This window comes from Manis pentadactyla, chromosome 9, assembly GCF_030020395.1.
Source record: "Manis pentadactyla isolate mManPen7 chromosome 9, mManPen7.hap1, whole genome shotgun sequence".
Classification (NCBI taxonomy): Eukaryota; Metazoa; Chordata; class Mammalia; order Pholidota; family Manidae; genus Manis; species Manis pentadactyla.
Window position 1 is genome coordinate 125,391,481 of NC_080027.1, and position 24,026 is coordinate 125,415,506.

The window sequence follows — 24,026 nt, forward strand, 5'->3', positions numbered from 1 at the left end:
GCCCGGAGCAGGTAGACAAAGAGCCGCCACAGCCTCCGCCGTTCCGGTGGCCTCGGAAGCCGGGAGGTGCCGGCGAGGGCTGGGGGCCCCGACCTCCACCTGGGCTGCCCCGGAGCTACCCCCTGGGATGCCAGCTGCGTGCTTTGGGCGCTCCTACTCCTGCTCGCGCTTCTCAGGCGGAAGGGGGTGTGAGTGGCGAGGCATTTCCAGGTCTCTACGGGCAGGGAACCGAGGTGCACGGCTAGGTGCGGGGCTGGGGAGGCCTGGGCTGAACCCTCCCCAGAAAGGGCTTCCTCCCAATCCTCTCCTGGCCCCTTTCCAAGCTTTAGGAATTAGTCGGAAGAACATAGCATCAGCACTTGGCCTAAAACAAGGGGAATAGAGGGGTGTGGTGGGCGATGAAGGTCACACGGGGCACACATAGCCAGAGGTCGGCTCGGGAACTGTCCCACCTGCAGATAGGGCTGGACCATGCGACCTCCTGCAGAGCTGGCACGCCCAGGGGTGGGGGCGTAACATCGCTCCAGCCCTGGGAAATAGATTAGGGAAAGGTGTGCATGTGGGGGGAAGACTGTCACACCACGCACGGGTCTGTGCCTTCCTCCGGAGGCACTTCCAGCTGACTGATTAGGAAGAAAAGGATCCCAAGACATGAAGATTTTAGTGTCGAGTAAGAAAAAAGAAGCGATATCCAGTAGCAGGGCACCCCCATGAAGCTCCTCTCCCCTCAGTACCTTAACCTGTTCCAACGCGGAAGGAGAGCGCACTGGCTGCACCGCTTCCGTCACCCTTGCTGTTTCCAGGCCTCGCTCCCGGCTCCCCAGAGAGCTGGAAGCGTCTGAATGCGGAAGGCAGGCGGGGTGCCAATCCCAACGGCAATTGGCCAAGTGGGAAGCCTATGTTTTAGAACAGATTCTACCTACAATTTCTTTAAGCAACAAAAAGCAACAGCAGCAATGATGTTTTTTTGAAGTTTCCCCCAAAGTCCTGAACTATGATGACCGGCCACCACAGAGGAGCAGGTGTCTGTGTCTGAGCAGCCTGCTGGGACTGAGCCACACACCGACATCCAGGCCCCACAAGTCCTCCAAGGCCTATCATCGCATGGCCTTTAGCTTCTTGGACCTCAGTTTTCCAAACGTTAAGGTAGAGGAGAATCACATTCCCTCTGAAACCCTCCCTGCACTGCAGCCCTGAAGGAGGTCTGAATGGCGCTTTGAGTCCTAGGGTTAGCCGGCTGCCTACACGCCCATCTGGCTCTAGTCCTCTGGCTGCCCAGTGCCCCTGGACTGGGGCTGCAGCTCTCAAGGAGTGAACCCTGGTTCTCAGAGGGTGGGACACCTCACAGAGAGAACACTGTCTCTGGATCCCTGAACAGTGTGACTTGGGAGCGGTCTGTTTCTGAGGGTGTATACTGTAGCCAAGTTTTCCAAATATGCTTAGAGCTCAAAGAGGAGTAAAGAGTGGCAATAATCCTTGCAGCAATCCCTCATGCTACCCCCTAGCATGGGGGCAAGCTGGTTTCTATTCTCTTTACTCTGAGTAGTTGGTTCCAAGCAGACCAGGTTTGACAGGGCATCCGGGCAAGGCAAGAGGGTCTCACCAGCATATTTTCCCATCTCAGTCCAGGAATGGCGTCCCTGGGCCAAGCCGTGACTTGTCCACTTTCTGGGACCCTGGCTCTTCTGTTCTGATACTGTCCCAGCACCCCACCCTCACCACCACGCTGATGGCGGGTGAGCATCATCAGCTCTTCAGGGAGATGCTGGGTGATCTGTGGAACAGCTTATAGTGACACACACCAGAAGGGCTTCTCTTCAGCCCCAGCCAGCATGGAATACCGAGTAAAATGACTTTGTCTCAGCCAGAGGAATGTCATCAGCAGGGGATGTTTTTCTCCAGATCTAGCTGTGTGTTTTCCATAAGGTTTCCTCTGTTGTGGCTTTCCAGATAGAGCCTAGAGGGCGGGAGATGAGGCCTGGAAGGGGTAAGGCCCAGGGGATGGCTTGGGGGGACGGGAGTCTTTTGTGCAGGGGACTGAGCTGTCCCTGGACATTCCTTCGCAGACCTGCAGTGCCCACATGACTGTATGCCTCTTCCTCACACCTAGCAGCCTGCTTACCTCCCTTTGGCCCTCCCTGTCCCCCAGCATTGCACTACCCACCCCCCAGAGACTGGGGAACAGACCAGAAAGCAAGCAAGTCTCAGCCAGCAGCTCAGCCCAGGGAGAGGCTCTCAGCTTTCTGGGTCCCCTGCTAGGAAGAGTCTGGCCTGGGGATCTCTACACTCCCTCCTCCTCGGGACTGGTTCCTGAGCTGCAACACCCAGCAATCTGAGATTTCCCTCTATGTTCTTTCTCCTTCTCTATGAGGAAGCGGGATGATGGGAAGGTGGGTTGCACAATAGTGTCTACCTTCTTCTACCTGGTGACTCACCTGCCTGCTTGGTGGAGGCTAGAGTAGGCTTTACAGGAGAAGGAGCCGAGTCCCACAGGCTCTGCTACTAGCATAAAGAGCATGCAAATTAGCACCTGCTATTTTCAGCCAACAGGTCAAGGCACTTTGGGTAACCGAACAGCAGCGCTGAGGCCAAGTGCTGTCTGGGGGCTTTTGTGCAGGCAGGAAGATGCGGCCTCCCCTGTCAGCAGCCCCAGCTTGTGTGCTTGGAAAGGCCCTGCCTGCCCTTGCCCACCACGGGGCTGAGACAGAGTCAGGGTGTGGGTGTGGGTGTGGTGGCCTAGTTGCCTTGACTACAGTGGGGCAGGTACACAGGGGGTGACTCTGAGCTTCTTTCTGGGTCCCAGGCTGCAGAGTCGTGGCCTGAGGAGGGGCCGTGGGGACAGCTGGGGCACATGTGGTGGAGGGGGGACACCTGCTGAGAGGCAGCGGGGAGCAGGGCACTTTTCCAGAAAGAAAACCCAGCCAAAGACGGGGCAGGAAAAAGGCCCATCTACCTCGGACAGGCCTCCGCGGTGTTCCTCCGGCGCTTCTCTCAGAGCCCTTGAGAGCCATGATCTCATTTGTCTCGCATGCCAGGACCATCAGAGTGACTCTTTACAAGGGGAACCTGAGGCATAGAAAGCCCAGGAAATACCCAAAGCAGAGGGCACAGATTCCTGTGACGGGTAACTCCCTCTCCCCTACCCCACTTCCAGAAGGATCTCTGCAGTCACCCTGGCTCAGGTCCAAGGTCCTGTAGACCAGTGTTCCATTTCCAACAGAGACATCCAAAGAGTTCGTGGGAGGCCCTGGCCGTCTCCCTGACAATCATCTCAAAGGCTGACGGGGTTGGTTAGAGGCAAGGAAAAAGAGAAAGACTTGCCAGGAAGTCCCATGAGGTCTGAGTTCCAGTGTCCCCCGCCTGGGGCCCGACCACACACCTGATCTCCTTGTGAGCCCCGAAGTAAGACCCTTGGGAAGACAGGCCCCCAGGTAGGCATCCAGCACTCTGTCACTTTACCTACCCTCATGCTCTCGGTCCCACAAGTTATGAGGCTACTTATTTCCTTAGATGGAAAAGCCTCTGTAGCCCCACAAGTCTTGGCCAGTCTGAGAAACTCCCCTGGGACCTGTGGGGAATGGCTGGGCCCAGACACTTGTCCACTTCCTGGCCAGGCTGAGCTGGCAGCATCTCTGCAGAGGCAGAACAAAGAGTGTTTTCCCATACACAGGGGGTGATAAGAAAGAGAAAGGATTACACTGGGATGGAGGGGGTGGGAAAGAGAAGGAACCTGGGAAGACCTCAGTGAATTAACCCTGCGGTCACCGGCAGTGGGAGGGTGGGGTCTGACCTGGCCGCATCCCTAACCCCAACTTTAAAAACCTGAGAACCCTCGCCCTTGACCCCACTGAATCCTGGGAATCATCGCTGTGACCTTGATGGAAATATCTATACAAGTCATCCCAGCCTGTGTGCAGCACTGTCACATCTCTGATTTTATTTTCAATCAACCCAATGATCTGAAGCGAGGCAGGTGTTGTTATACTTGCTTTTTGGGACATTAAAGCCCAGAGCTGCTAAGAGAGAGGACAGCATGGAAGGTGTGACAACATTCGTCCCAGGCAGGGACTGGCCCCTCTTGGTTCTCAGGTGGATCTCTCGGCCTCTCAGGGTCGCCCGAGCTTTCTAGAGCTCCTTCTGCTCTCCGCTCCCGGCCAAGCAAGGCTGTACCTGTCCTCACCAACCTCCAGGCCCTCGCTGGAGCTCACACAGGGAGCCCAGAGCAGACCAGCTCCGTGCGGTCGGAGAATCCACAATGTCAGAGTCATCTGGTTCAACTCCCTCATTTCCACAGCCAAGGAAGTCAGGGCTCAGAAAGGGACAGTGACTTGCTCAAGGCCCATCCTCAGAGCCTGGGCTCCCTGATTACCAGGGCAGAGTTCTTTCTACTTCTTACCAACTCCCTCCCCAGGGCCAGCTTGGGGCTCAGACAGAAAGGCTTTAAGGGAGGGGGAGAGCGTGGATCAGGGGCCCTGGAGTCAGCAGATGCACACACAGCGTCCCTGAGCCCGAGCCCAAGCCCAAGCCCAGCCGAGACGTCTCTGGGGCAGCAGATGACCGTGGGTGGAAGGGGTCCCGATCCCAGCTGTGTTACTGCTCTACAAATATTTACACAACCTCTGAGGAGACCTGCCTTTCTCACCACCCCACAGCTGGGAGAGGCGCAGAGAGGCAGCACTCCTACCGGCTCTTAGACAGCAGGCTGCTGTCCCAGTGGCCCCAGATCACTCACGGTCCTCCCTCCACCATCCCCAACCTCAGTCCCTGAGACATGCAACAGGTGGTACAGTGAGAACAGAGACAGGAGAGAAGCTGCCTCTCAGCCGACTCCCTGGACAGATGTACGTATGTGTGTGTGTGTCTGTCTATCTGTTTATAATGCCTCCAGCTCAGGTCCTTCAGACCAGAAGCAATTTATTTCAGAACAAGAACAACCTTAGGACCCATGGCCCCAGGCTCTCCATCACTGAGTTCGACCTCTAATCTCTCAGAAAATGTGAAGGCACTGTAAATATATTGCCTCCTTTTATTCTCGGAACCCTTCTCACCACCTCCAGCCCTAGATCCCTGGGATCAACTGCCACCTTCTCTCTCCTGTGTTATTGCAGCGGTTTCCTGTCCACACTTCCAGCTTCCCCTGGCTTCCCTGTGGCCTATGCTCCTCACAACAGCCGGGAAGACCCTTCACAAAACGTGTCAGACCTTATCACTTATCTGCCTGAAACCTTCTTATGCCTCCCTGCTCACTTAGAAGAAAAGACAAAGTCCTCACCATGATGTATGAGCCCCTTTATTACCTGGCCCCTGGCTACCTCCTAACCACTTCCCCCTTGTTGACTCAGATTCAGACATGCTTACCTCCTTGCAGTTCCGTGAACACATGCCCATGACTGCCTCAGGGTCTTTGCACATGCTCATCTGTACACAGTCTAGCAGAGAACTTCCCTGACCACTCTATCTATGTAACCCCCACCCCACTACTCTATGCCTCTGACCCTGCTCTATTTTCCCTTCCAGTCCACAGCATCACCTAACCTTCTATATATTCATTTGTTTGCTTATTTGTATATGAATTTAAGAATAATGTTTTTTTTTCTTCTGCAATATCCCCAAGTGTCTCATATAGCAGGTACTCTATAAATATTTACAGAACATATGAATGAATATTCAATCATGAGATAGGCATTATTATCATCTTCCCTTTCAGACCACAAGACTGAAGCACAAAGAGGCTAATTATTCAAGGTCATGCAGGTTGTGAATGGCAAACCAAGAATTAAGACCAGGTCAACTGGACTCTAGAATATTTGGCTGACTTTGCCAACCTGCCTCCCAAGAACAGGAAACCAACCACAGGGGCTGGTGGAGACAGAAGAGACCATATGGCTGCTGCCTCACAGCCTCCAGGGGCACCAGCTCACAGCTGGGAGGGGCAGGTCTCTTAGGGGCAGGTCTCAAAAAGCTCACATGGGTGTTTTTTGCCCTGGCTCAATCCAGAAAACAGGGATCATCTGAGGAAAGTTCACACCAGCATATGCACAGGCAGCTGGCTGTGCCCCAGGCCCCTCTGTGGAGGCTGGCTGTGGCTCAGGAAGGGATGCTGACAGGCAGATGATAAGCTCTGTCCCTCCTCTTCTAATAGCACTCGGCAGAATGTCAGCAGTCTCGGGAACCCCTGCTGCTAGGAGCCCCCCTCCCCCCGAGTCAGCCCACGTGGCCCTGTACATGTAGACGGTGTCATTCCTGTACTGCCCCTTGTCATCAAGGCCACAGGGCTCCAGAGGGAAGCCAGACATCCAAGTAAGGAAGGCTGAGAGACTGAGAAAGGTGGCCCGTGAGAAGAGGGGCTGGGAAAGGAGCTGGAAGAGGGTGAGAAGAGGGAACAGGAACTAGGCTGGAGATGTGTCTCTCTAGGCTGGAGACGCCGTACAGGAAGGAAGGGCCGGGGCACCGGGCAGACTCCTTTGAGTACCAGCCAGCCAAGAGCAGCAGGAGGGCAGGCCGGCGAGAGGAGCTCGCTCTGCTCCGGTCAGGCCCCCAGGCGAGTGCAGCACACCCACCCCTCGGTGGCAGGGTCCCCCTGCCTCTCAGACACTCGCTGTGGCTGGCGGCTGCCCACCCCTGCCCGCCGTGGGCCGTGCCCCCCGCCCTCTGCCAGTATGTCTAGTGCACACAGCCTCTTTGTGTCCAGCGGCTGCTCACACACGTCTGGATGGGGCTCACACAGTGTCTGTCTGTCTCCCGTTCCCCTCCTTGGCGTGCACATCACGGACACGGTGGCTGTTTATCTGTGGCACATGCCCCCATACCAGCTTCTCCCACCTAGTCTCTCGGTGACCCGGTCTTGCATATCCAAGGAGTGTTGATCTGTCTCTCATGTGGCTTCGTGCTTTGGTTCTCACTGGACCTCCCTCTTTCTTTCTGCTTATTTTTCAAATCCAGATTGGTGCATCTGCCTGTGCTTGTCCCATCACCGCCCCAACACACAGGCCAAAGAGCTCAGTGCTGCTGCCTCGTTAGGGCACCCCATGCACAGCTCTGCCGGGCCTGCTGGCCCTTCTTCAGCTGCAGTGAAAGGTCTTTTGCTGCCTGGCCAGAGACATCTGATAGCCCAGAGGCCAGAGCTGGCCCCCGGTGAATATCCTGGGACAGCTCAGCCTCTGAGCCAGAGGCAACAAGGGCTTGCATTCACAGACACTTGGGGTGCAGCCCTGGGCTCTCAGCTGTGGCTGCTCTGTGACTCTCCAAAGCAAGAGCCAATCCTGGAAGATGATGAGGTCATTTAGGGGCATTCTAGGAGGGGGTCTCCAATGGTGATCCATTGGTCCATCAACGACATGGCCTAGGAACCTACTCTGCTGACCTAGGAACCTACTCTGCTGACTGTTGAGGGAAAATAGCCTCTCCTTGGGAAGCTCCTACTCCAGTGGAAGGCATGTGGTCCCCACCCCTGACATGCCCCCAGGCTCAGGGGGCACACGGGCTTCACACAGAGGGAAAGGTTTTGTGGTGTACACAATGAGGCAGCAGGTACACCATGAAGAGCACATATGTGGGTGTCAGAAGGCTGGGGATCTGCTCTGGGGCTGCCACTTTTAAGTTACATGACCTCGGCAAGCCAGTTAGGCTGAGTTCCAATTTCCTCACTTGTAAATTGGGGGAAAGAATACCTAATTCGCAGTGTTGTTAAGATTAAATAAGTTAATTCCCTTTAGTGTTTTGTAAACCCTATGTGCTATGCAATTGTTAGAGACATAAAAGCACAAGTTACTACAGTACAAATTATACATGCAAGTTCAAGGATAGCAATCATACTGCAATGAGATGAATCAGGGAAGACTTCCTGGAGGGAGAGGAGTTTGCAAAGACAAGTGGGCAACCGGGTGTCACCACCCAGGGAGGAAAGTTCCGTCCTACAGATGGCCTTTAGGACCTTTATAGCTTTGGCTTTCTAGTAGCCATTGAAGAGAAGGGAGGGAGGTAACATTTACTGAGCACTGCTGCATGCCTAGGGTATTAACACAATACATTCTACAATATCCTAACAGCAATTCTATTCCTATTAGAATGGACACACAGCTTCCCTAAAGCCTCAGAACTGGGATCTGAACCCAGGCTTGTCATATTTCCAAATTTGTGTTCTTGCTAAAATATCAGATTGCATGGAATTTTCAGGCACTTTATAAGCTTATCACGGAACGTAAGGTTTGTGGGGAAAAGGAGGAAGCTGACAGTTAAAGAGAAGAGACCAGTGGACAGGCAGGCAGGTGGGGAGGGCTGGTGGGGAAAAGCCAAACCCACCTCAACCCCTTCTCCATTCTGAGCGCCGAACAAATCATATATCATCAAACTCAGTGAAAACTCCGGCAGCTCAATTGTAGGTTACTAGGACACACCAGGGGAGGGGCCACTCCTCAGCTGCATCAGTTGCCATGGCAACTAGCATACATCCAGCTGCCCCTCTGGAATACCTGGCTTCTCCAGTCTTCCATCCCTGTTGGGTTTGAACAGACACTGTGATCCAGATCAACCCCACACGGACTTGAAGCGTGCTGTCACTATTTTGTTTTGTGAATTCAGAGGTGTTTGGAGAGCCAGGGCCTCTCTGAAGCCACCCACTTCTTTCCAACAGACCCAGGAATGTGACTCCACACCTTCCTCCCCTTCCTTTCTACCCATCTGCCATCTTCATAACTGATGCCACTTGTGTCCACCTTTGCTGTCCAGGTTCCACACATTCCAACAGCACCACCGCAGGCATCAGACTCAGCCCGAGGGGCTGCTCTTGGGCCAAATGGTCAGGCTGGAGAAACCCAGGATGCAGGGCCCCTAGGAGCTGCCCTCAGCCATGGTGAAAAGGAGTTTAAAGATAAAAAAATATCCACACCTCCTTGCCCACTGGGTGGAGCAGCTCTGAGGTGGGTTTTGTGTAATCTCCCAGAAATCCTTAAACCCCGGCTGCCCATGGCAGTAACCTGCATGTGAATGTATCCTGCACTGGCTTCCTTTCTCTTCCCTGACTCACTTTCCCACACCCCATCAGTGTCTTCTAGAATCAACTCTCAAATAAACCACCTGCTCTCAAATCCTTGTCTGGATGTTGGCTTCTGGGGGACCCCAGTCCAAGACACTCTTCATATATAATAAGCACAGGTTTGAGTGAGGCTCAGATACCCCAGGTAACCAGGTCATGGTGGGAAGGGGCATGGCCCCTTGTGTGACCCTTTGTGTGGTTAGCTTAGCTATGCTGCACACTGTGTGCTATACCCCTGGCCCAGACCACAGATGGGCACCATCTGCCACATGAGAGCAATGCAGGAACACATATACGTGGGTCAGGATATATCTAGCTTACTTGGCATGCCACTTAGTTTGTCAAACTCCCAGGAAGGATCAGAAACATCATTTTCAAGCATGAAGGTGAACGCACACTTTTTCAAATACTGTATTATCATTTAGGGTATGCATGTGACAGCTTAGGTCCATCAACTCACTAATGTCTGTCATCAAATGGCTAACAAATGGTAACTAGCATTTGTTGAATACTTTATATACATATATATATGCGGTAGATATATTAACTAACTTCATCCTCACATCAATTTTTCTCTGCATTTTTCAGCTGAAGAAACTGAGGCAGAGGGAGATGAAACACTCACTCAAACTCACACAACTAGTAAGAAGAGCCAGGATTCAGAGGCAGTCTAGCTGCAAGCCTTCATTCAATCTAACCCACTCCACACACTGCCTGTCTGTGGTTCGCCTATGTTGGTAAGCCTGTTCTCAAAGGTCTGTTTATTTAACTGCACACGGTGTTAAAGACTGTGTTAAAACGCAAAACAAGATCATCCCTCGCAACAGAAGTCCAAGCCCAAATTCAACTAACATGTCTGCCAAGTTTAAGAAATCTTATTTTGATACTAGAAGAGCCTCTAATTAAGACAGAGGCCATCAGTTAAATGAACAGATCAGTAAGTTGCGATCCGAATAGTATATGTCAAACCAATAGCTCTTTTTTTATCAAAGCACTTTTACATGTTCTTTTCCACTTGATCCTCACAAGGCAAAAATGAATACTTTTTTACAAACGACCAAACTAAAGGGGTTCTCAGGATGGAACTCCAGCTCCCTAGATGCTCCTTCCCCGGCACCAGAGAAGTACCAGCCAAGCCTACACGACGCATCTGCAGGTCAGCACTGTAATTTGTTACATGTCATCCCCAAAGAGGCAGCGGCCATTGTCTCAACTATACACTGTGTGGTGGACCCAGAAGGTACCCCACCTGCCTTTTAGGTTTGAAGGCCTTCAAAGGCAGAAACTGTTTCCTTCTTGAACTTGAAGGCCTTCAAACCTAAAAGGCAGGTGGGGTACCTCTCTAGCACGGCGCCCTACTGCCCTCTGCCCAACCGTGTTCCACGGGGAAAAGCCAGGCCTGGTGCAGCTGCCCCCTCGGCGAGATGCCTAAAGAACTGCCGGGACAGAGGACAAAAGCAGAAGAACGAGACTGTCCTCCCTGACCACCCAAATTCCAAAGGCTTCTCTTCCCTTGGTTCAGACCCTTCAAACCCAGCACCCATTGCAAGAGAACTATTATCCCTGAGGGCTTTGGTTGGGCATCTTGAGGTATGCCAGTCAGACATGAGCTGCACTGGAAAGCAGAGAACGAGGCTCCTTCTCAGGAGGGCGGCTGCAGAGGCCAAGGCCGCTCAGCAAGGCTGGGAGGTGTCTCTTTAAGGCTTGGGCTCACTGCCGCTGGGAGCAAAGAGCCAGCCCGGGGGAAGGCAGGGGCCTATGGTTTATTTTATTTGACATTTTTCAACGTCAGGACACTTCAGAGCCAAGGAGGAAACGAATCCCATCTGTTCCTGAGCCCCCAAGCACAGTTCAAGAGGACAGGCTGGGCAATGGAGGGGAGGGGCCAGGAGGGAACAGGAAGGCTGGGACTCGCAGCCACACACGCGGAGCAGGGAGCCACCTGCAGAGAACGGGTGGCGGAGCGTCGCCAAGCAGTCCTGCTGTCCCCCAACACACACCCGCAGCGCCCTTCCAAGATGGGGCCCCCAGGCTCTGTCTAGGGCTCTGTGGCCCTTGGCAGGGGTCACATTCACCCCTGGAGGTGTGCACCACTGCAATACTGCCACGGGCTTGGCTTGGGATTCCTGCCCATTCCTGTCAAAGCTCCGACGGAGCCCACCCAGACTGCCATTAACATAGACGGAAATGGGGACGTTAGGAGGTAAATCCATGTAAAAGTAGGGAGGGGTGGAGGGCCTTCCCATCTCAGTCCCCTCCAGGCACAGGGGTGCCTAGCTAGTGCCTGCACTCACCGCTGCTGGCCCGCACCCTCTGCCCACCTCCCGCTTCAACCCTGAGAAGGACAGATGGCCCTGGAACTTATCTTCTTACTTTGATTAAATTCCAGATTTCTCTATTTTTAGAAAAACAAATTCCTTTTCTCTTTTCGAGGGGTAAAAATGCCCCAAGCTGTCACCTAGGACAGTCAGCAGCCAACCCGAAACTGTCTACAGTGTCATGCTTAGGACAGTACCCGGGCAGGATGAGGGTCAGGTGGTGATGGTCGAGGTGCCAAATTTTAAGAGGATCATTGATAACTTGATAGCTGCCAGAGGAGGGTGACTAGGATAACCATGGTCTGGAGAACTGGGTCATTTAAGAAAGGATTGAAAAAAGCTGGGACATTTTGGGGGAGGAGGGGGCAAAAGAAGAGAATAAATGAGTAATCACTGAGCACATGTTGGAACATTTGAACAAAGATTTATACTTATTCTGTTTTTCTCAGATGACATTTGAATCCATAGGCAGAGGTGAACCACATTGTAAGTGAATATTTAGATACTCTCTTCTAACTTTATTCTCTTTAAAATGGAGTAAGTTCCCGATCACTGTGCCTATGCAAGTCAAGGCTGACAGACTGGCTGCCAGGGACACTATATGGAAGATTCTTGTACTTTATGGGAGGTGAACTAGTCCAAAATCACTGAGCAGCTTTCAAAAAATATGGCTTCCTGGGGTAGCAGATAATCTGTTTGGATGGGTCTGGAATGAGACTTGGAATCTGTTACTTTTTAAAAGTCCCATCAGCTATAAAACTCTTAGAAGAAAACCTCTATGGGGGAGGAAGTTCATGATACTGCCTTTGGCAATAATTTCTTGGTTATGACACAATATGCACCAGCAACAGAGGAAACAATAGTGGACTCCTGCAAAATGAAAAACCTTGTGCATCAAAGGATACTAGAACAGAGTGAAATTCAGGCAACCCGCAGAATGGGAAAAAACATTTGCATATTCTATGTTTGATAAGGGATTAATATCCAGAATACATAAAGAATTCCTGCAACTCAACAACAACAAAAAACAACCCGATTAAAAAATAGGCTAAGGACAGAAAAGGCAAACAGTGAATCTGTGGCATCTTACTACCCTGATGGACAGTGACTGCACTGGGGTATGGGTGGGGATGCGATAATATGGGTAAATGTAGTAACCACATTGTTTTTTCATATGAAACCTTCATAAGAGTGTATATTAATAATAAAAAAATAAAAGAATTAATTTAAAAAATTGTTTAATTAATAAAAAAATAAGAAAAGAAAAAAAATAGGCTAAGGGCTGGAAGAGATGTTTCTCCAAAGATACACAAATGACCAATAAGCACATGAAAAGATGCCCACATCACTTATCAATACGGAAATGCAAACGAAAACCACAGTGAGCTACCACTTCACACCCATGAGGATGGCTATTATTTAAAAAAAGAAAAAAGAAGTGTTAATGAGGATGTGGAGAAACTGGACCCCGTGTAGTGCTGGTAGGAATGTAAAACGGGGCAGCCACTGTGGAAAACAGGAGGGTAAGTTCCTCAAAAAATTAAAAATAGAATTACCATATGATCCAGTAATTCTACTTCTAGTATATACCAAAAAGAAGTGAAAGTAAGGACTTGAACAGACATTTGGACACCCATGTTCATAGCAGGATTATTTGCAATATCATTGCAGAAACCCTTTGACAGCTAAGAGATAAAAATATTATTCAGCTTTTGAAAAAAAAAAAAAAAGGAAATTCTGACTCATGCTGTACATGGATGAGCCTTGAGAACATTATGCCAAGTGAAAATAAGCCAGCCACAAAAAGATGACTACTGTGTGATTCCACATATATGAATTACCTAGTAAGTTCACAGAGACAGAAAGTAGGACGTGGGCTGCAGGGCTGGCAGAGAGGGGACGCGGAGTCATTGTTTAATGGGTGCAGACTTTCATTCGGGGAAGATGAAAGAAGTTCTGGAGATGGATGGCAGTGAATGTACTTAAAAGCTCTCAACCGTAGTCTTAAAAATGGTTAACATATTGACTGAACATACAAAACATATTATTTTCTCACAGTTTTTAAAATACGCAATTTTTAAACATATGCATTATTTTTGTAGCAGCACCAGATGCACCTTCCTCATTCTAGTTTGCTGAGCTTCGGTTTGAAGAATCTGCCTTCCCTGAGCTCGCACAGATGGGCAACCCCGGGAAATGGTGTGACATTCGCACGGAGTAGGGACTGCTGACTGGGGACTGAGCGCTGGCTTGGGAAGACCCTCCGAGTGGGTGAGCCCTCAGCAGATCACTGAGAGCATGAGAAAGCCTCAGAATCACTGTCACCTTCCACGGCTTACTCAGATGGCTGTGGCTGGCTGACGCCACCGCCCAGAGGGGCAGGCCCAGCGGTCAGCTCCGGCTCTCCAGCTGGCCCAGTACCGGCAGCTCCCAGGAGGCAGAAGCATGAATGGCAACACACAGGGGCAAACGGGGGTGACTGGTGGGGTCACCGTGTGGGTGAGAAGGGTCGCCCTGCAGGCTGTCCCTACAGGGAACAGCCCTACCTGCTTTATGAATAGGAAAGATAATTTTCTTAGGATTAGGCCATGTTCTAAATTATAAAACCCGGGGGGAACCACAGTGGGGATGGGAGGGCCAAGAAGAGGCTGGGCCAGGGTGGCTCAGGTCTGCATGTTCTCTTGAAGATTTGCAGGAGCCTCAGATGTCTGTTTTCTAATGAAAAAACAAAACACTTAGCCATGAACTCATAACTGAGGAGTGGTTGTTTACATTAAAATTATTGGGGACTATAAATGGATGCCCCTCAACTCTAACTTCCTAAGCACATTTAAGGATAGGGGTTTTATACACTCCTGGCATGTAAGTTACCAACAGAGAGACCTTAAAACCAAATACTAAGGGTTACTGCTCATTATAGCCAGACCATAAAAAAAACGCATGGGAAAATTATCTTGGAAACTGGCACTGAAATTTACAGTAAGGTCCACTTTATAGCTATCGCCATGCCAACACTTTATTCGGCTTCCACTCTGCGAACTCCCAGCTTCCTTGGGCTTCCCGTGGGTGGGCATGCAGGAGGGCAGGTTCTCATCCACGCCAGCCTCAGTGACTCCGCTTTTCGTTACTGAGTCAGGGGCACACACATTGTCCAGAGGGAAGGGAATAAAGAAAGGGTGCTGGAGGGTAGATGAAGGGTACTTTCCTGGCTCCCCTCACCCAGCACTCTATACCCTCACGCCCCCAAAATCATGTCCCCGGGATTGGCCAGATGCTACCTTATCTGTCCTCGCTGCTTATTCCAATGGGTGCTCCGGTCTGACACACCCCGAAGGCAAGACTGGGAGTCTCAGAGGGCAGGGGACTTACCCCTCATTTAGACGGCATTTTAGCCATCCCATAACAATAACAACACTTATAATGGCAACCAAAAAAGCTAGCATTTACTGAGCATTTACAAAGTCAGGAATTATCCCAAGTGCTTTATGCATACTAATCCATTCAATCCTCATAATCACCTGAGGTGATTATCTGCATTTAGCAGATAGACAAACTAACACCTGGAGAGGCTAATTTGCCCAAGCTCACACAGCTAGGTGGGTGCCTGCAGTCCTGCCACCTGCCTCAGCGGGCATCTCTCCAAAGACAGGAGTCCTGTGCCTTCCCAGTTTGGGGAATTTTTCGCCATGTCCAACGGCTCTCACCTCCCTCAGTCTGGGAGCTCCCTGAAGGCCGGGGGCCCTGGTCCTTCCAACACCTGGGGAGCTGTCAGAGCCCTTTGCCCCACGGGGTTATGCCTCCCCCTGCCTGTCCAGCTGGGAGCTCCCAGAGAACACTTCCCTAGAGAAGGAGCTTCCTGGGACAGAGCCCCTGGTCAGACACTGTGGCTGTCCTTCCTGCCCAGCCCAGCCCTCTGAGCACAGGGGCAGCTGGATGGCTTTTCTCCGGCCCCAGCTCAGGGCTGGCGGATCTCAGCGTGAGGTTGGGCGGCCCCTGGGATTAAACAGGGAGTAAACAGCCCCATTCATGCGTAAGTTGTTTTGCTCCAGAGCAGCCTCTTCAGCCGGACAGGCCCTGCCAGATCCCTCCAACTTTACCCCCGGGGGTGGGGACCAGTGGACAGCCTGGAGCTTGGCTCTCTGTCCTTGCTGAGGAGGGGCTATTTTACTTTCCGTTTCCTGGAAGTTTGGTATTTTTATTGGGGAGAGGTAGTCCTTGGGAGGGAAGGGAAGGGGTGCACTGCTCCCTGTGTGGTCCCTGGGAGCATCCCGGCAGACCAAGAAGGAAGAGTGGAAGCAGCAGTCAGCTAGGCGATGCCGATGCCCCGGAGAAGCTTCCAGAGCCTCTGCAGCTCTGTGGTGTCAGGGCCCGGGACAGCTGACCGGAATCCCACAGGCCCCAGCACTTCTTGCCTGCTGCCCTCTCCCCTCACTTCCCAGACCGTCACCTGTGTCCAAGTTGCTCCACAAACCCAACCCTGACAGGTAGGGCAGAAAAAGCCAAGAGGATGAGGGTCCCTGTGGGGCAAGGAGCAGGTGAGAAGGGTCACTAGACTCGGGGAGGGACTAGCGAGTTGCAGTGCTGGCAGGTTTGCGGAGGGAACCAGAGGGGGCGAACCGGAGGGTCGGGGGCGGCAAGGGGCGCGGGCGCGGGGCTGGGCGCCCTGGCGGAGGGAGCGACGCCGCTACAATTTATTTCACCTACAGGCTTTCGCGTTCCCTTCTGGCAGCCTCTTGAGGCGGACAGATCGGGTATTATCATCCTCTTTTTACAAACAGGAAAGCAGGCCAGGGTGTCCAAGGTCCACAGGGAACCGGAAGAAGAGGGGGGTCCGATGCGACCTTCCAGGGCCCTCCCGCCAGCCTTTGGGGCGCAGGGCACAGGGAGGAAGGCGGGCGCACCCCAGAACGGCAGCCACGGGGGCCAATGAGAGGGGGCATCTTCACTGGCCAGTCAGCTCCTCAGGTGCCACCTACCCCCACGGCCCACACTGGAGTCTAGACGACACCCCAAAGGCGCTGGGCGAGGGCCCACACCGGTCACTTGTCTCCGGCCACGGGGCGCAAGCCCAACTCCCCACCCTGCGCAAGGGACCCCATTCCCCGCCATTCCACGGGTCACCCAGCGCCGGCCGCAGATGCCCCGTGCCCCGCCCTTACCCGGTTGTGATGTCGTCATCCTCGGTCATGGTCTTGCCCATGAGGTCGCTGTCGCTCATGTAGCCGGACTTGAGGTCCACCTCGTCTGAGTCCAGGGACTCGACCAGCTCCAGGCGGGAGATGTGGCTGAGCTTGCTGGGGCTGCGCATGGGCATGGTGTGCGAGTAGTGGGCCCGCTCCCCGTGCATGTACCAGGCGGGCGGGCCCTCCTGGCGGCAGCCCCCTCCCACGGACGGCGCGTCACCGGCCTGCAGCCTGGGGCTGGACTGGCCGTAGCGCCAGGAGAGCGGGGACGAGCGGTTGGAGAGGCTGGACACGCTGCGAGGGTTGGCGTCATCGCTGTCATAGCAGGTCATCTCCAGGGAGCTGGGCAGAGGGCAGAGGGCACCCGTTTACTCCTCAGCACCCGTTCTGTGCGCTGCCCGCTGCTGCCGCCCCCCGTGCCCTCCCGTGGCCTCTCCATCTGCCCGTCTCTGGGTGTCACCCTGTTACATGTGATCTCAGGCTAGGGAAGCCACCCGGTACTGCTAAGACCATAAATTGTATCATATGCCCTGGGTTTGGATACTTTTCTTTCACTAGTACCAGTAAGTGAGCCAGGGGGCAGTAGTCAACCTTGCTGATCTTCTGTTTCCTCATCTGCACAACAGAGATAATAGCTCCTTCACAGAGTTGTAAGGATCGAGTATGTAGACCTAACACAGCACCTGGGGTACAGAAGCTGCTCAAGGAATGAGAAGGGGCCCTGAGGCCTCCCGGGGGGAGTGGGAGAGAGGGGTCCCCCAAGCTTAGAAGGCCTTGACTATTCATTTAGCTCAGGGTGTGTCTGTCACCTCTTTTCTGTTAATGAGCTGAGGGCTAGTCGATTCCCAAACCAGAGACGGCGAAGTCGGAAGGGGCTAAAGGGGGTGCAGCAAAAGCTTAGGTAACCTGGGATGTGTGGCAGACTCCCAGGAAGACCAGGCCCAGCTGAAGGCCTAGGGCTTCCGGAGAACCAGCAGTGCCTCACCAGAGAACAGAAGCAGCCTGAACTGGGCAGAGGAGGGAACAGAGGGCAGTGGGTGAGCGGGTAAAGGAAGGGGGTCCAGGGTCCCAAGCGGCAAGCCCTGCCAGGCCGGGCCAAGGAAGCATGCCCAGGTTAGAACTCGGTGGCCTGACGCTAAGGGAGTCCAGGGGCTGGAGAAGGAGGAGCCTTTCTCCCTCTGGGGCCAAGGAGGCTGGAGCAAGCATTCCTGAGGTCCTTGGAGAGGCGGCCTGGCTTCGGGTCAGACAGGCGCATCATCCCCCCCAGCCTAGCAGTGCTGCCAGCCCAAATCAACCGCAGGTAGGGTCTCAGAGGCTTCGCCTAACTAGAGCCAGGCGGGGTTGCGTCAATGAAATAGGACTGAGGGCCAAGAAAGCTGGACGGCTAGGGTGGCCTGTGGCTACAGGGGTCCTTGAACCTGAGCACGAGGGTGGTCCCTGCAGAAGTCCCGTGCATGAGCTGGGGGACCCCGGCCGGGCGGGGCAGTGAGCGACCGCTGCTCTGGAGCCCCTTGAGGGTCTCTGACCCAGCCCACATGCAGCTTCTCCCCCAGGGGTGTGCCTGTTGTTCTGTGGCTCTTCATCATACACTTATTTCTGTTTCTAATGACTGCAGACCGCAGAGAGAATGGATCTTCCCTGAAGGAGGGACTGCGGTGCCGTGTGACTGTCTGCCTTGCTCACCACTGTATTTCAGCACTTTGCACAGGGCATGGCATGTACCTGGTGCGTGTACAAGGGGGACTTCAGGAGGAACAAACCCGTGACGAGCATGCTCAGCTGAAGAGCAGTGACATTCTTGTCCCAAGGCTCAGTCCAGGGCTGCATGCAGTCAGTGCTTAGTAAGAACAAGCTGACCGTGCCAATGAGATGAGGAGAAGGAAGAGGATGACAACGATAGTGACAGGACGATGGAGAGCTGCAGGACGGCCGGTGTTGGTAGTTAGTCTACACCATGGTAATAAAATTAGTGTGTGGTGTGGGTTGTGTGGAGCACCCAGATTCTTCAGTTCTATTCCTGACCAACTCCTGTTCAGCTCTCTGCACTGGAAGTACCTCCTCCTCTATTGCACTGCTCTTTTTTAAACCCCAAACACATCTCCGGACATGTCTAAGTCAGTGGGGGAGGGTTCTAGCTCAGAACTTTTGTTCTTGATTTCCCATCCTGCACCCAGCCCTTCGGCCTTGCCTCTCTCCGGGGAGGACATTTCTGGGGTGGGCAGAGCAGTGAGCCTGGAGCAGAGGGAGGAAGGGTTTCACTTCCTCTCTGGCCCTAGCCCCAGCCCCCTGACCCAAATACTCTACTTGCTGGGGAAACAAGCTAGTAGAAACAGAGGAAGCAGAATGTGAATAAAGGTTTCTGAAAAGGAATCGAATCTAGAGTTAGTCTGTTAGGTTCCAGGGTGAAAATAACCTCGCTGGGCTCACCAAACTGTAAGCTGTGTTTGCCCCAAGGGCTGGCGCCCAGCACTGTGCCCAGCACACAGCCAGCAAGGTGTGGGTTCTAAGCCTGCTGGGCACAGACCCTGCCCTAGTCAGCCTCTGGCCTCTGGCAAGGGACCCTCTCCAGCCCCTCGCTAACCCAGGATGTATGTAGATACCCGATGTAGTCCTGGGGCTGAAGGCAGGGCTGACTGATGGAAAGCACTTTAAAAAGCAGAAGAGCCATAAAAATTTCGGAATCATTGTTTTGGCTAGGGAAGTGTAGAACAGGAATAATATAAACCAAAGGCTAAGAGAGGAAGTGGCTCTGGGTCCGCAGTAAACAGAAAAACCAGCTTCTTTCCCATAAAGGGAGACAGAAACCAGAGCCCGAGGTGCTCCTCCCAAATCGGTCAGCGTTATGCTGAGGGCTCTGGCCTCCCCCTAGACCACCCCACCCAGGAAGCAGTGAACAGCGCCCGCCTGGGGTCTGGCTGTCTCGCTGAACCTGGGGCCTGGGGTTGGCTGTTGGCGGTCGGTGGCACCAGGACACTGCAGCTCCTGCCTCTGCCATTCCCTGGCGGGTGAGTCATCTGGGGTGTGACTCTCCAGCACACTGAGCACGTTCTGCCTCCTTTGGCCTGGGGCTGGCGGGTGATCTGGTGCAGGAGCTGTTCCAACAGCTTCCCTGGGTGGGGGAGGATGTTCAAGATCAAATCCCCTGGGTCCCTACAATGGTGAGCCAAGCAGAACCAGACCCCTGTCCCACGTGGGTCCTGCTCGGGGCTGTGAGGGACGGAGGCGAAAGGCAAATGGAAGGGGCCCTGAGTTGCAGGGCCTCCTGGAGCCCCATCACCTACTTTTTTTCTCAGGCCTCCTTGACACGTCCCTTTCGGTAGTGAAAGGCCTGAGTGGAGGTAATCCCAGAGAATAGGGGCTTTGATTTATCATTTAAAGTATTTTAGCTGTCTGGGAGCAAAGGGCTGCGTGTTGAAGATAGGAATGGGATGGGCCTGGCAGAGGAGCAGCAGGAGGAGGAAAGGGGTGGCCCTAGGCAGGAGAAGAACCATAGCAGACGCAGAAGCTGCTGGAGCCTGGCTCCTGGTCCCCTGCACAGCTGCGGCAATCTCATGGTGGAAGGGATGGCTGAGAGGTAGTGAGCTCTCTGTCACTGGAGGTATGCAAATGTAGCCTGGCCATTCCTTGGCCACACACTTGGGCTTAGAAAAGCCCTCTTTCCAGTGCCCCTAAGTCCCCATCTTGCTCTCCTTTTCCTCTCTCAGGAAATGGGGAGAAACTGGTTCTAGTCCCACTGGAGAGGCCGCCTATCCCTCTCTGCCTCCCTGCCCCACACCCCCCTGACTTCCCAGTCCTGGCTGTCTGCACCCGGCCTCTACCCCAGAGTGCAGCCTGGCCCTCTATCCCCCTTGGAGCCGACAGCGTGAGCTCATCTGGGCAGCCTAAGGAGCCAGGGGGGGAAATTCTGAGTCACGGCAGAGGCTGCGGCCAGGACGCCGCTCCAGGGAGAGGTGCTGCGGGAGGGCCGAGTGCCCGCACAGCTGGAGGCCCAGAGGTCTCTGCGAGTTGGGGCGGGGGGTGGAGGGGCACACCCACCCGGTTTGGAATCTGGGTGGCACTGTGTGGGCCACTGGCTGAAGAGCAAGAGGGAACCTGACTGGCAGAAGAGGGTAAAGATGCTGTGTGCGGGGAGGGGCCCGGGCCTGGGATCCCAGAGCAAAGGAAACCTCAGAACAGGAAGAGGAAAGTGGCCCGTGAAGCCCCTTGTGACCAATGAGAAGACTGCCGCCTGAGGAGGGAAGGCGGACGGGGCCATCCCACAGAGCTGTGTGGTGGCTCCTGCCTCCCAGCCACTAGTGATTCTCAAACTTAGCTGCTGAAGGGAAATCTGAGGCTGAAGCCCAGCCGGTACTAGACAAAGCTGAGCCGCTTTTGCTGAGTTGCAGCCGGGCAGCCATGGAGCTCTGCACATCTGGCCACGGCAGCAGGCCACCTGGCCGACCTCTGAGGCCTCAGCGGAGGCCTGGAGAACCCCTGGGGCCCTAGTCCCCAGAACGGGAGGGCAGCAGAGGGCAGGGCCCCCTCTGCTGTTCATACTTACCTGTGAGTCACCTGAGAGCCCCGCAGGCTGGACATGGTCTCCTCCAGGTTCTGCCGGAGATCCAGGACATTCTGCACCGTCCTCTTTCTCTGGGACTCTGGGTCTGGGGGGAAGAGAAGGGAGAGCGGGGTGAGGAAGGGGACTTACTGCTGAGAGCCTAGGGGGTCAAGGAAGCAGAGGTGACTGTATCCCTAGGTGGTGGTCCCCAGGCCATGCTGGTTGCCTGCTTCTCAGGCCCCCTTAAAGACCCTGGACATGTGCCCTGGAGCCAGCTGAAGGCTTAACCTTGGAAGAGAGCTTAAGACACGGGGCCCTGTGTCTGTGCACGCCTCCTGGACTCCCCAGGTAACTGCTTCTGCCCCGGCTACACATGGGGAGGCCCTGCTTCTCGCAGCAGAGGTCCCGGGCAGGGTTTCCCGTGGCTGAGGTCAGCTGGAACATCTGCCTAGAACCCCGCCTCCAGTGAGGTGTTGGTAAATGTTTAACAACCGGCTGTTGGAGGAGGGGACACCCTGATATGCAGTGTTTGCCAATTTCTGTGGTGTAAATACCCCGACCACGGCTGCTTCCAAGCTACCAACATGATGCCACTGACCACAGGGTGAGGAAGAGATGCCAACCACTGGCTCTGGGGAGCTGGTATGAGCAGGCTTCATTCAGCACACGCACTCCCTGAGCCCCAGGCATGGCCAGGACCATCTGCAGACCCTCTGGAGTCCAGGGGAGATAGTTCAGATAGAGCCCCTTAAAAGTGAGATGCCTGGGAGAAAGGTGGAAGGACAGTCATTTTTGGGAGCAAGGACTGAGCTCTGGGCATTTCAGCCCCAAGGCAGGCGAAGCGATCCCGATTCGGGGGGACGCATGGGTGTGGTCCCACCCTCCAGATCGTAAATGAGCTGCGGTCATTTCATTCAGCCTTGGTTTCCAGGCATGATATTAACCTGGACAGATGAGAGAGAACCGACAGCAGCAAACAGACCTTTATCCCATCTCCTTGGTGAAAATAATACCCGAAGACCGAAGGGCACATGAGCATGAAGGAACCCCAAGAACTTCCTCCATCCTTCCATCAACCCAGCCAGTAAATCTTCATCGAACATACTTTATGCCAGGTGCCACAGTAGGCCCTTCAGACACCAAAATGAAGAGGACCTGGCCCTGGCCCACTGTTTATTTCTGACTTTGGGACCCAAAGTCCCTGAATGGAATCAAATCCCCCAATGCCTCCCTGAACAACGATCTACAGGAGGCAGTCAGGGACCTGCAGAAAGATGAGGGCAAAGCAATGGAGAAAACTTCAGAATCCTCTCTCCAGACTACTTCCCTTTTCTGTCCATCCCTAACTCTCTGCAGCCGTCTGCCCACTCAGGGACCACCCCCCTCCACCCCAACCTCAGCAGGAGCATGGGGTTCTTTTAGCTTCCAAAGGGAACACTTCTGAATCTCTTCAAGAGGTATTTTTTACCGCCAAGACTAGCTCAGGCTGTCTGGTAGGCAGCCGCTCTGTTCACTTGGCCAAAGGGAGGAGAGACAGGGTGAGCAGCAGCCCAGGTGGCACGGTCCTTTCCAGAACCTTCAAGGCACCTTTTCTGAGAATGAGCTCCACACCCCTGACCCAGCCGCCTCTCCTTTGTCCTCCTGGGGGCGCCTGGTGGTGGAGGTAGGGGCAATCTCTTGTGGCCACCACATGTATCCACACCTCTATGCTGGTGACAAGAAGGGACAAATGGCAGGCCCCCACGCCAGCGGCCTGAGCTGTCCCCAGCCCGGGGTCACTTCTACAGCTGCCAATGCCTATTTATTCTGGCAAGTACCACTTGACGAGCTGCTCCATGGCTTTAACTGATGGCTTGGCATGGAACCCAGACAGGATCAGGAAGTGTGTGTGTGTGTGTATACATATTTAAAGCTTGGTTCTAAAATGCCTGTGTAGGGACCAAGAATATGGTGCCAAGATGTGGGTTTCTGGGCCAAGGCAATGCTTTCTATGGGGTTGGCAGAGATGAGGGGAGACTGTGCATGACTCCAAGCAGTGAGCAATCCCAGAGGAAGGTGACCAAGTGTTACTCAGAGGCCTGTGTGGCCAACCCTCTGCATGCAGCATCTAGTTTGAACCTTACAACAATTATGACATCTGCACTACTGACCCCATCTTACAGATGAGAAAACCAAGACCCTGAGCGAGGAAGTCAGGGGCCCAAGGCCGCACACCGGGCATGGAGCACGGGGCAGGGCTGGGCCCCCGGAGGGGCTCCTATTTCTTTGGCTCCATCACCGGATAGCTCTGCACGGTGAGCAACGAGTATGGTGGTGGCAGCTGGCAGGTGCTCGGTGAGCACTTGAGGAATGCATGGATGCTACCACAAGACAATTAAAAAAAAACATACAAAAAAGAGAGAGAGAATGATACATGTCTCTTTAGGAAGACCCTTTAGTCTGTTTTTCTTCTCAAAGGAAAGTAATCCTCCTGGTGGCCAGCCTCGGGAGAGAAGCTCTGCACTCCGTGCTACAGGCCCTGGGGCACAGGGACAGCTGTGGGGACCTGGGGCTTAATGCTCTAGTGACAGAAACAGAGATGCTGTCCTCCTCACTACACGGATCCTGACCCTCTTTCCCTGTACCTCCCCTCAAAGACCTCCGCCCCAGCCCCCACCTCATTTTCCTGTCAGTCCAGTGGGGCAGGAATGGCCCAAAGTCTCACAGATGCGCCAGGAATTGCGGCCACCAGAGTCCTTGGAACGGACTCAGTCTACAGGTCACTGGGGAGCCGGGAGCCTGGGGCCCAGGGAGGGCAGGCTGGCAGGAGGTCACAGAGAGATGCCAACAGAGGAACATCTGCAGCTGGGGAGGCTCCCCCCGTGTAGGTTCGGGGCGTGCAGACGAGGGGCCGGGACAGAACCGCATTTGCTGGGGGGTGACCTGGATCTGCTCTCTGCTCCCAGGCTGAATGG

General features: G+C 53.9%; 1 protein-coding gene and 2 long non-coding RNA genes across 6 annotated transcripts in view; 2 read left to right on the top strand and 1 right to left on the bottom strand.

Annotated features, from left to right (window-relative positions):
• The window catches only part of NAV1 (neuron navigator 1), a 232,594-nt gene that overhangs the window by 71,335 nt on the left and 137,233 nt on the right, over window positions 1-24,026 (bottom strand). For all 4 annotated transcript variants that reach the window (XM_036909519.2, XM_036909518.2, XM_036909517.2 and 1 more), the window contains exons 5-6: window positions 21,076-21,178; window positions 16,512-16,877 (exon numbers count right to left, since the gene is read on the bottom strand). In XM_036909519.2, the coding sequence (XP_036765414.2) occupies window positions 16,512-16,877; window positions 21,076-21,178 (469 nt within the window). The remainder of the gene's footprint in view (window positions 1-16,511; window positions 16,878-21,075; window positions 21,179-24,026) is intronic.
• On the top strand, window positions 86-3,101 carry LOC130684985 (uncharacterized). The gene is made up of 3 exons (XR_008999460.1): window positions 86-210; window positions 974-1,146; window positions 1,625-3,101. It is a non-coding gene; the product is annotated as an uncharacterized LOC130684985 (long non-coding RNA).
• On the top strand, window positions 19,322-22,383 carry LOC118924612 (uncharacterized). Its single transcript, XR_005029682.2, has 2 exons — window positions 19,322-19,540; window positions 22,004-22,383. It is a non-coding gene; the product is annotated as an uncharacterized LOC118924612 (long non-coding RNA).